This window comes from Urocitellus parryii, chromosome 4, assembly GCF_045843805.1.
Source record: "Urocitellus parryii isolate mUroPar1 chromosome 4, mUroPar1.hap1, whole genome shotgun sequence".
Lineage (NCBI taxonomy): Eukaryota > Metazoa > Chordata > Mammalia > Rodentia > Sciuridae > Urocitellus > Urocitellus parryii.
Window position 1 is genome coordinate 20,630,655 of NC_135534.1, and position 12,316 is coordinate 20,642,970.

Genomic DNA, 12,316 nt, shown 5'->3' on the forward strand with positions numbered 1-12,316 from the left:
CAGATTATTCATGTTCCATTTAGCATATATGTATGAAGTATTTATATTGTGAAAGAACAGTATAAAATGATGAATAAGCCATTCTTCATTTAGGAAACTTATTTGAAACTAGTGAACTATTCAAGAGTTCCATCCTTAACAGAAAAAGAAAGACCACCATCCTTTAGGTCAATAGTTGATTTTATTTGTTTGTTTTTATCTTTTTGGTGGCAATGAAAAAGCACAGGCTATGGAATCTGACAAACCTAGGTTTGAATCCCTGCTTTACAATCTAACATTGCTTATGTGACCACGTGCAAATAAATGTCTTTCCAAACCTCAGTTTCCTTGTTTGTAAAATGAGAAGGTGATACTAATAATTATTAAATGGTGCTAATAATAGTACTTACTTCATATGGTAGTTGCAAAGGTTAAACAAAATAAAACACAGTGCCCGTCATATACAGAGAGTGCAAAAAGTATAGCTAAAAAACAGAAAATAATCTAAAAAAGAAACGATTTTAAAAAGCTCAAACAAAACCAAAAGAAAAAAACACAAAAGTAGAAAAATAACAAACTATAGCTTTAAAAAACCCTACCCGTTTATTGTGATTCCTCTAACTGCACAGACCCCAAAGGAGAAGAACCATCTGGTCTCCTCAAGGTACCTGTTATGCCAACCCACTCCCAACCTGAATGAGAATGAGCAGGTTCCATGGAAACAGAGAAGCCAGCTGGGAGGGTAAGTGAAAGTGTGCACTTCACCAGATTAGGTGGAGTCAAAAATAAATCTCACACCCTCTTGCTTATACTCAGGTCAGCACGTAGGTAGTGTATTTTGCAAACCTAGGGCCAGAACAGGCTGCCCTTCAGCTCTAGAGAGTTCTCCACACCCAATCAGATTTACAGACACACCTCAGCCTCTGGCAGAAGCTTCCACTAAGTAGCTTCATGGGGCTGGAACTCTTTCATGGATCTTACACAAAAGGTTCTATACTTATGTCCTTACCAGACTCCTCTCTCTCTCATCAGGCCTGGGCATTAACACAATTTCTATCCCTCCATTCTGATGACTGCAGGAATGAACATTACTGAGCTCTTCTTTAATGATAATCTTCAAATCCTAAACCATTTCAGGCCATGGTTACAGGTTGCTAATCCACAAAGTCAGTGGGGAAAGGATCAGTTTACCCAATATGATGAAAGACTGTTTTCCTCACTAAGTCAAAAAGCCAAGTACAATCCCTGATTAGCAGGAAGAAAGGGAGACCATAGATAGATAGTCATTGTATGGGTATCCCTGTAATTTATACATAATCCTAAACAGAGATTCTGGATGCACTTACCAAGGGCCACTCAACTTTACCTTTTCTGTTTCACTGAATGCCAAGGGCTTTTCTGTCTCTGCAATTTTCTTTGCTCTTTACGTATTTTCTTCCCTAAGCCCTATACACATGCAACAGACTTTATAATTTGTAAAAACAAAACAAAGACAAATTTTAAAACCCAAAAGCATTTAAATTTTTAAATCAAGAAGTAGAATCTAATCTATAGAAAGTGGAGTTTTTAGTTTAATATTGTTTTTTGTGTTTTTGAGATGGGGTCTCACTGTGTAGCCCAGGCTCACCTTGAACTCAAGATCTTCCTCCTTCAGGTTTAGGGAGTGGTTTTAAATGGTCATTAAATTGAGGGTGAATGTTTCAAAACAGTATGCCTCTAAGAGAGACCAAATTGTAACAGACAGGGGATGTTCTCAACTAAAAACAATGCAATTTAGCTGAATTGTATGGTCTGATGAACCACATGGGAGCCAGCCAGCGGCATAACTCTTCTAAGGGCCCAATGATGTCCTGACAGTTAGGACAGGGAGTTAAGACACTTGAAACTTAACTGCCTTTTTAAAGGCTAAAGGAGATTTGTCCAGGATTCCAATATTAGGCAGGTGGTTGGACTCCATGAACACAGAAACTTTGAACCAACCTAAGACACTGATTCTGTTTGTAGATTCATTATCAACATTGCCACTGATTTAGTGTTCTGCCTAAGCCACCTAGGAAAAAATCACCAACTTCTGCTCACCAAAGCACCAGCATATCAAATACACCAAGTCACTCAAAGAGCAAACATCCAAGGAGCTGAACAGTATACTGCTAGGCTTTATTTCACAGGTTCATTGAGTACTGGGTAAATGAGATTACACACACAAAATCCTTAGCAAAAGTCAAAGTATAGCTAGACACTGATATTGTTATGCACTGGATGCAAAAGTATCTGTGATATTAACTATTCCCATTTTGCTGATTAATAGATGTGATCAGGGGCTGGGGCTGTGACTCAGCAGTAGCACACTTGCCTACCATGTGCGAGGCACTGGATTCGATTCTCAGCACCACATAAAAATAAAAAAAATAAAGGTCTAACAACAACTAAAAATTTTTTTAAAAAATAGATGTGATCAGTCTCTTAGGCTATCTCTCCCTTCACCCCTCTTTCTCAATGTGTTTATGTGTATATATTCATATGTGTATATGAATCTTTCAAAGACCAAAACTTAAACTTGGTAAAAAAAAATTCAACTTCATAAAAGAAATGCACATTAAATATCCCCTGAGTATGTCATTTAACAGACTGAAAATAAATCCCAAAGTTATGTCTGTTTCACTGGCAAGATTGTGAGGAAGCAAGTATTATGTTACACTGTTGGTGGCAGTATAAAATGGTACATCCCCTGTAAAAGGCAATTTGGCAATATAAATATTTCAAATGTATTGCACTTGACCTACCAACTCCACTTGTGAAATTCATTCTTGTAGACATACTTATGAAGAAACAAAACTGCAGGTTTATTCATTGAGGCATTTTTAGTAATGATAAAAGGATAAAAAACAATACATTATCTACTAATGAGGAATTGGTTAAATAAATTAGTCAAATACTATGTAGCTAAAAATAAATTTTAAAGAACAAGGAAGCTCTCTGTTGATACCAAAATAACTGAGACATATTTTAAAGTAGGCACTATATGCTTCTTTATGAACCTAATAAACTCTAGAAAGCTAAAAAGATACACAGGAAACCAATAATAGTATTTACTTCAGGAGTCTGGTTGTCTGAGGATGGCTGAGAGCATGGCAGACTGGAGGAAAAAAGCTAGAAGAGACTTTTACTATAAACATTGGGATAGATTGAACCCAGGAGCACTATATGACTGGGCTTCATCCCTGGTCCTATTTTTTTTATCTTGAGACAAGGTCTTAATAAGTTGCCTCGGTTGGCCTTGAATTTGAGGTCCTCTTGCCTCAACCTCCTGAGTAACTGGGATTACAGGTGTGTGCCACAGCAACTGGTTGTGATTTTTTTTTTTGAGAGAGTGAGAGAGGAGAGAGAGAGAGAGAGAGAGAGAGAGAGAGAGAGAGAGAGAGAGAAAGAGAGAGAGAATTTTTAATATTTATTTTTTAGTTCTCGGCGGACACAACATCTTTATTGGTATGTGGTGCTGAGGATCGAACCCGGGCCGCACGCATGCCAGGCGAGCGCGCTACCGCTTGAGCCACATCCCCAGCCCATGGTTGTGATTTTTTTGAATCAAGTTTCCATATTACCAATTCAAAAATCTTATCCAGGATTGGTTTTCATTAATAAATGTGTATGATCCATGCATACAATGGAATATTATTCAGTAACACAAAGAAGTGAGCTGTCAAGCCATAAAAAGACACAGAGAAGCTTTAAATGCCTGTTGGTAAGAGAAAGAAGCCCATCTGAAAAGTTTATACACTGCAGTCCTCCAAAAATACGATATTTTGGAAGAGGCAAAACTTTAGAGACAGTAAGATGATCAGTGGTTGCCAAAGGATAGGGACAGGGAGAGGATGAACACATGAAGCACAGAGCATTTTTAAGGCAACAAAACTATTCTGTGTGAATACATGACATTATGAATCTGTCAAAACCCAAGGAACTTACAACACAAAGAGAGAACTAATAATGTATCATATTAGTTTATCAACTGTAAAAAATGTACTACACTAATGCAAGATGTTAGTAATAGAAGAAACTGAATGGGAGTGGGTAAAACAAGGAACTCTATTATCTGCTCAGTTTTCTGGAAGTGTAAAACTCTTCTAAAATTTAAGCCTATTTATCTCTGAGACATATTTAAATAGTAGGCACTATATGCTCCTGCTAGGCTTTATTTCACAGGTTCATTGAGTACTGGGTAAATGAGATTAAATACACAAAATCCTTAGCAAAAGTCTAGACACTGATATTGTTATGCATTGGATGCAAAAGTATCTGTGATATTAACTATAAAAAATGCATGACTGTGCATATATATGTCTGTACGTGTATGTGTGTGTTTCATGCAGCAAATGCTTATTCACTAAGTGTGCTAAAGCACTGCACTGCAACTACAACCTTAGCTCAAGAGTTAAGTCATAGGTAAATCAGGTTCTGATCCTAGCACTACTGTTTCTAGCTGTGTGGTCTTACTTATGCAAGTTACCTCTTCAGCCTTAATTTCACCATCTGCAAAATGGAAGAAGACATAATTTCTTCTAGTGCTGTTGGGAAGTTTCAAAGAATACTGCACGTTAAATACTTCGCACAGTGCCTAATGTAAAAGAAAAGCTAAAATAGCTTTAGCTGCCACTGTAACGGTAAAATGATTATTCATGGAATGACTGACAGGACACTTCAGGTTCCAAGGTTACTTACTCTACTACCAGCACATCAATAATACCCCAACGTGTCCCTCTTTGAACACAATCCACCCCGTAAGCTTTACTCCCCAGCTGCAGTTTTTCCTCCCGGTTAGGCCTTACATTACACGCTCAGGCCCTGGAACCCCGGCTTCCCCGCCCCTTCCCATCCCACCCGGACCCGTTCCCACTCAGACCCCGCCTCCTCCCCACACCCTGGCCTAATTCATCTTCACTTTCCTTCCCCAAAGTTGAAGGAAGCGCCTACCCAGATACTCGTAGTCGGGTAGGGCTAGGCGCTCGGGACTCAGCATCCTTTGACCCGGGTACCTTCCAAGCTCCAGCTCTCTGGCTTCCGGAACCCAGGTTGCACTCTCTCTCGGTTGCCATGGCACCCGTGGCGGGAGGTAAAACGGGAGGCGGAGGAGGTGTAACGCCAACAGTCTCCGGGGCGCAACGCTGAGTCCGCCACGCAAGTTCCGCAAGCAGTCACTTCGCGGGGGGCCGAGGTTTCGTTGGACACGGTTCTTGCGGACTTAGTTTTAGAAGAATCGGAGATGGAGAGTCCTTTGCATCTGTCACATTTCCTGATGTCAAAGAATTACTGTCAGCCATCCATATCTGCAATTTCTGAATTTCATACCTATTCCTGTTTATAAAGCTGTCACCGTGACTCTCAATAATTCCCACTCGTGAACTCCCATAAACAGTCTCATTACCTATTTTTATCTCCTTAGTGTGAACTGTCTTACATTGCTACAAAGTGCTTTCACGTGCATATTGTAACGTGGCTACTTCTTGAAGTTAGGGATGTGTCTTTTAGCCTGCAACAGTGCTGACACACAAAAGGTGTTCAGTAAGTACTCAGTAAGTCAATTGCCATTTCCTTTCAAATCCTCTTTTGGGTCCTCCTTTTACTATCATCCCTATTATTTCATGCCTTTTCTAAGGGTCTTTCCTTTTTTTCTACCCAGACACTTTATTTCTTGAAGGTGAAGGGTGCAGGAAGTAAGACATGTATTAGATTTTTTCTTCACATGCCCAATTGCTTACTTCTCCTTTGAGAGGAGAGAGTATTCATTAGTTTTCAGGTTCCCAGATATTTCTCTGTCTGCTCCTTTCCACACCCAATAACAGATCTGTAGCAATTTTCACTGTTTAAATCCAGCAGAAAAAAGCCACTCTGTCCTTGCTTTTTTAGTAAATGTCCCCCCACCCCCTCCAACAAGATGAGGTTTTGTGAAAAAGACAGAAAGCAAACAAAAATCATGCCATCAAAAGGACTTGGAAACCAATAGACCACCTACACTGGGAGGAGAAGGAAAAAGAAGGTTCTTCTCTTTGTGTTCTGAGTGTCCTATTCTTAGCCTCCTCCAGCAAGGAGCCTCAAACCTCCTAATTCTCCCTTTCCCTTAAAATTGTATATGTGTCTCAATTCTAGGCTCCTGTGAGTCACTCTCGAATTTGGATGTGGTAAGGAGAAAGGGACAAAGCCAAACTAGGAGCCGTGTTTAGTATTTTGAGGTAATGAATTTACTAATTTGGTATTTGATGAAAAGTCCTACAAATCTGGTTTTTAAAAACTTTGCCTTCTCCTTGCTCCATCCACCACTCTTCCCATGCAGCTTGAGGGTATAGGAGTTTCATAAGTTTCATACTTGTGGCTCATTACTGTAATATTAATAAAATAATAGGATAGTAATTATTAAAGATGATAATTTTACTTTATTCCCAAACAGCCTGAAGGTATTTGCAGATAATTTCATATGTGTTCACGAAAACAATGTAAGGCACTTCTCCTCTTTCTAAGTAGGGAAACTGAGGCATGAGTCACAAAAGTGACTTGTCTAGTATCATCCATCCAGTCAGTGGGAGAGCTAGAACAGAATCTCAGCAATCCCAATATCCAGGCTACTGGTCTAACCACTAAACCACACAGCCTCTTTTTTTTAGGGTTTGTTGGCTGGATGTTTATTTATTTATTTTTTCCTTTTGCTCTGTCCTGCTGGCAACTGGAAGCTCCCCCAAGATAAAAGAAGAGAATTTCAAGACTAGGCTAAACATTTGACATCCTCTTATTTGTGGAGCATTATCCTGGGACATGGAGGGTGCTGCTACTGGGGTCTGTGTGGTAAAACTGGGAACTAGCCCCAAGAATATAGCTTTGTTTGGGCATTAACCCATTTGTGGTTATAATAATGATAAGTTTCAGCACCAGTGGCGCCCGACTGTTAATGACTCAAAGAAAGCTAAATAAGAACAAGATGTCATCTCTGGACCAATTTGTAGGTTTTTCCTACAGTTCTATCCCTTCCATAAAAATCCTAAAGACCCATGTATTTAAAGTTAGCCTTCCACTTTGTATGTTCTAAACAGTCTATTGAGGAGAAGGACTTAGGGGTAAAGAGGTTGCTAGATTAAGGCTTCAAGAAAATCTGGACCCGGGTGCCCTGGCACATACCTATAATCCCAGAGGCTTGAGAGGGTGAAACAGGATGATCATGAGTTCAAAGCCAGCTTCAGCAAAAGAGAGGTGCTAAGCGACTCAGTGAAACTCTGTCTCTAAATAAAACACAAAACAGGGCTGGGGATGTGGCTCAATCTCTGGTACCAAAAAGAGAGAGAGAGAGAGAGAGAGAGAGAGAAGAAAAAGAAAAACTAGGCTTTTGCAGAAATAACAGATGGTTTTCTTAGGTGGCACAATTACTGACTGCATTTCTCTTCTTTGTGTTTTTCTACATTCTTAATTTTTTTCTGTAATGGGCATGTATTTTAACCTGAAAACAAACAATACATGAGTGGCACAAAAATCTTTTTTTTTTTAAAGAGAGAGTGAGAGAGGAGAGAGAGAGAGAGAGAATATTTAATATTTAATTTTTAGTTCTCGGCGGACACAACATCTTTGTTGGTATGTGGTGCTGAGGATCGAACCCGGGCCGCACGCATGCCAGGCGAGCGCACTACCGCTTGAGCCACATCCCCAGCCCCCACAAAAATCTTTAGAATATTTTTTAGGCAGATGTGATGATTTCCAGATAGTGTTTGTTGTTTCCAGAAGAAGCCATTACTTTTAGATTTCTCTTTGGTCACAGATTATGTAATGATTGATTTTGGCAACACATCAGCTGTAGAGGACATTTTTTCGGTGAAATATACACAACATCAGTCTTAAGAAGAATGGACATGTGCACAAGTTCTTCAAATCCTGTATATATATTTTTTAAATTTTTTTAGTTGTAGATGGACAGAATATCTTTATTTAATTTATTTATTTATTTTACATGGTGCTGAGGATGGAGGCAAGCACTCAACCACTGAGCTACGACCCCAGCCCCCAAATCATGTATATTTTTGTGATACTGTTGAATGTGAATGAAAGAAAAAAAAGGTCAGCCTTCAGGGGCTGGGGTTATAGCTCAGCGGCAGAGAGCTTGCTCCTCACATGTGAGGCACTGGGGTCGATCAGCACCACATAAAAAATAAATAATAAATAAATAAAGATATTGTGTCCATAAAACAAAAAGTCAACCTACAGTTTAAGTCAACTTTTCGGGTTCCTAAATTATCATATTTCAAAAAAAAATTTACGGAAACAAGTAGTCACCCAAGCAAATAAGACAGAAGACAATGCCACAATCCAGGAAAGAAACAAGTGATATGAAATTGATCAAAAATAGAACAGGAGATGTTAAAGGCAAGAACTACGGCATAAAGAATGAAGCATCGTACTCTGAACAATGGGGAAGACATCCACAAGACAGAGGATATGCTGATACGTCACTATCAGATTATAATTTCTGATTTAAAAAAAAATTCGTAGTCGTAAATGGACAGAATGCCTTTATTTTATTTGTTTATTTTTAATGTGGTGCTAAGGATGGAACCCAGTGCCTCACACAGGCTAGGCAAGCACTCTGCCACTGAGCTACAGCCCCAGCCCTATAATTTCTGATTTTATAAAAGAGAAAATTAACAGACATCTCAGATATTACGGAGGATCTATTAGAGACTGGCAGAGAAGAAAATCCTCCCTGGAGTTGAAGACTGCAGAAAAATAATCATGAATATACTAAATAGATTTTAAACCTCAAGGAAGCAATAAGGAAAGAACAAATGCAGATTGAATTATTGTTACAAAACAGGTTGAAGAAACTAGGACACGCTTTTATCAACTCATCAAGCAGAAAAGATGCTAAAGGCAAAGTAGCTACTAAGAAATGCGGGTCATGAAATTCATGCTGAGCTATGAGGCTCTTAAAAGACTTATCCTCCACAAGAGCAAAATAGAAACTAAGTGTGATGCCATTGTCTGGGATTAACATGTTCAAATTAAAAATGCTATCTATAGAAAAGTTATTTTGAACTGGCCACGTATCAACAGACCAAGCTTTGGAACATTTGCAAATAAAAAGAAATGTTCACAAACTCTTGGACTGTTAAGAATAACTAATGCATCCTAAGAAAATGGTCAAGAGGACATGGCTTAAATTGAACTGGAGCTCAAAGGCAATAACAGACTTGTACCTTCTTATTATTTCATATTATCAAAGGCTGCAAAAAACTGGGAATTACACTTCCATATAATTTGAAAGGGTGGATGATATCTTGTTTTTCTTTTTCCTTTTTTTTTTTTTTTTTTTTGGTATCAGGGATTGAACCCAGAAGTACTTGACCACTGAGCTACATCTCAGCCCTATTTTGTTTTATTTATAGAGACAGGGTCTCACTGAATTGCTTAGCACCTCGCCATTGCAGAGGCTGGCTTTGAACTCATGATTCTCTTGTCTCAGCCTCCCCAGCCACTGGGATTACAGGCAAGGGCCATCACACTAGTGATTTTCTGATTATTTGTGTGTGTGTGTGTGTGTGTGTGTGTGTGTGTGTGTATGGGTGTATGTGTGGTGCTGGAGATTGAACTCAGGGATTTGTGCATGCAACACAAGCACACTACCAACTGAGCTATATTCCCAGCCCGATTTTCTGATTCTTAATAGCCTACAAAAATTAGTTGTCTTCCCTATCCTAGAGTACACACTTTTATAAGTATTTATCTCTTTTTAAAAATTATTCTTTGAGCTAACTGCAGTGGTGCAGGCCTGTAATCTCAGCAGCTTGGGAGGCAGAGGCTGGAGGACTGCGAGTTCAAAGCCAGCCTCAGAAACTAGCAAGGTCCTAAGCAACCTAAGAAGACCTTGTCTCTAACTAAGATATAAAAAGGGCTGGAGAAGTGGCTCAATGTTTAAATGCCCCTGGGTTCAATCTCTAGTAATCTGAACTCTCCTACTAGATTGTGAGTTCCTTGAGGGCAGAGACTGTCTTCATTCATCTTTAAATTCCTAGGACTGTGCATAAGGTCAGGCCAAAAGCCGTTATACCATAAATGGCTGTTAAGTGAAGTTGCTTCCTTCTAGATTAAAAGTCTAGAAAAATGAAAGCCATCAAATCCATAGGATTTATGGTTCCCTCATAACAACCAACTCATAAAACAAATTAATTATAAACAAAAAGATCAGGAAGGGACTGGGGCTGGGGCTCAGTGGTAGCCCACGTGTCTGGCATGTGTGAGGCACTGGGTTTGATTCTCAGCACCACATATAAATAAAATAAAGGTCTATCAACAACTTAAAAATATTTTAAAAAATTAAAAAATGTCAGGGAAATAGAAGGCATCAGCTGGGTATGGTGGTACATGTCTGACAGGAGGATTTGTTGAGCCCAGGAATTCCAAGAGCAGCCTATGCAACATAAGTGAGACTCCCATCTCAAAAATAAATAAATAAATAAATAAAAATTCAAGGCATCACCAGGTGTGATAGAGCACACTTGTAATCCCAGGGGCTCAACAGGCTGAGGCAAGAGGATCACAAGTTCAAAGGCAGCCTCAGCAACATAGTGAGGCCCTAAGCAACTTAGCCAGACCCAGAAAGAAAAAAAAAAATGCAAGCATAAAAAACCAATCAGAGCTGGGTGTAGAAGCATATGCCTGTAATCCCAGCTTAAGAGGCTGAGGCAGGAGGATCACCAGTTCAAAGCCAGCCTCAACAAAAGCAAGGTGCTAAGCAACTCAGTGAGACCCTGTCTCTAAATAAAATACAAAATATGGCTGGGGGTGTGGCTCAGTGGTTAAGTGCCCCTGAGTTCAATCCCCAATACCCCAAACAAGCAAACAATAAACCAATAAGAAAACAATGGCACATCATTCCTACATCTCAATACTGTGTGTGACAGGCCACCATATTTTAAAAATGCCCCACCACCAAATATCAAGTAACTAAGCAAAAGTCTCAGAGACAAAGCTACATGTAAACATGAGACTCAAATCAGGAAAATAAGAGGGAATATATTAAAAATTAGTAAGTCCACTTAGGATATGAACTGGCAGTCCCCAATTCCAAAATCTCAGGACAAACACATTGGAGTCACCGAGTTATTCCCCAAGCTATTCTCTACATTGTTACGAGAGTTTATTGTTTATTTTTCTAAAATTCAAATGTGCCCTGTTACTTACATACTTAAAAGGTGTTGCCGAGTCACCATCACTAGGATGATGACATGCAGACATAGAAATCCCTTCACAGTTTGGTTCCAACCTTCTTTTCCAGTCATCTTGCCCCTCACTCCTTTCTAAAGACTTAACACTCCAGACATACTGTCCTATTTCATATCCCCAAACATATCACACTCCCTTGCTTTGGCATAAGCTCTCTACCTAAAATGTACCTCTCCCATGTTTTCTGGAGGGAAAACTATACACCCTATAAGATCTACACTAATATCATGAAGCCTTATCCAAATTCCCAAGGAATCAATTACCACCCAATGTGTACCTGTATTTTAGTGTTTATTTTATTATATATTTATTCATTTGCCAGAGTGTCTATTCTCATGGACTGTAAGTTAAGACCAGGGAACATGTTTTATTGCTGTCATAAACTTCCTCCTGCCCAGAAAGTTAGAATAAATATTTATTGAGGGTCAGGATGAAGATGAATAATTTAAACTTGAAATCAGGAAATGTAAGACAAATATTTTTGAAAACTATGTATTGACAGTAGTAAAGTTAAGGGAGTTGTCAAAAAACATACAGCTTCAAAATTGGCTTAGTTATGTCCAGGGACTATATAGTCCTGGAAAGATATCAGGATCAAGTGTGTTATACTCCTATGGTTTTGAAGGGTACACTGGAGAGCAATTCTACTTCCCATGACGTACCCATTAGGAACATCATCAGAGGCATAAACCTAGACTTGATAGGATTTAGGCTGTGTCCTGACTTTGCAGATTTTTTGATCTTTGGGGGATAATTTCTTAAGGATATTTAAATTAATTTAATAAACTTCTCTTAGCAGAGTAAAATTTAAACATCAGTTAAAGAAAACCAGTTGTTAGCCCACGACTGAGTCCCCCTCTCTCCCTAGAAAAGTATTATCCTGATTGTTTAGAGTCAGAGGTACAGAAAAACAGAAAGATGAATTTAAATAGTAAGAATAATATAATCCCTCCCATTAATTGAGCTGTAAGAACTCAGTAAATGTTCATTGAATAAACAGATATAAAAGTAAATAAGTACATTTAATTCAGGCACCATTTTCAGCACTGGGCATGGTGGCACATGCCTGTGATCCCAGAAGCTT

General features: G+C 39.0%; 1 protein-coding gene across 1 annotated transcript in view; it reads right to left on the minus strand.

The window, feature by feature from the left end:
* Positions 1 to 5,159, minus strand: part of Cstpp1 (centriolar satellite-associated tubulin polyglutamylase complex regulator 1) — a 193,828-nt gene extending 188,669 nt beyond the window's left edge. Inside the window, exon 1 of the mRNA XM_026399062.2 lies at positions 4,951 to 5,159. Within this exon, the coding sequence (XP_026254847.1) occupies positions 4,951 to 4,996 (46 nt within the window). The 5' untranslated portion in view covers positions 4,997 to 5,159. The remainder of the gene's footprint in view (positions 1 to 4,950) is intronic.
* Positions 5,160 to 12,316: the final 7,157 nt, after the last annotated feature.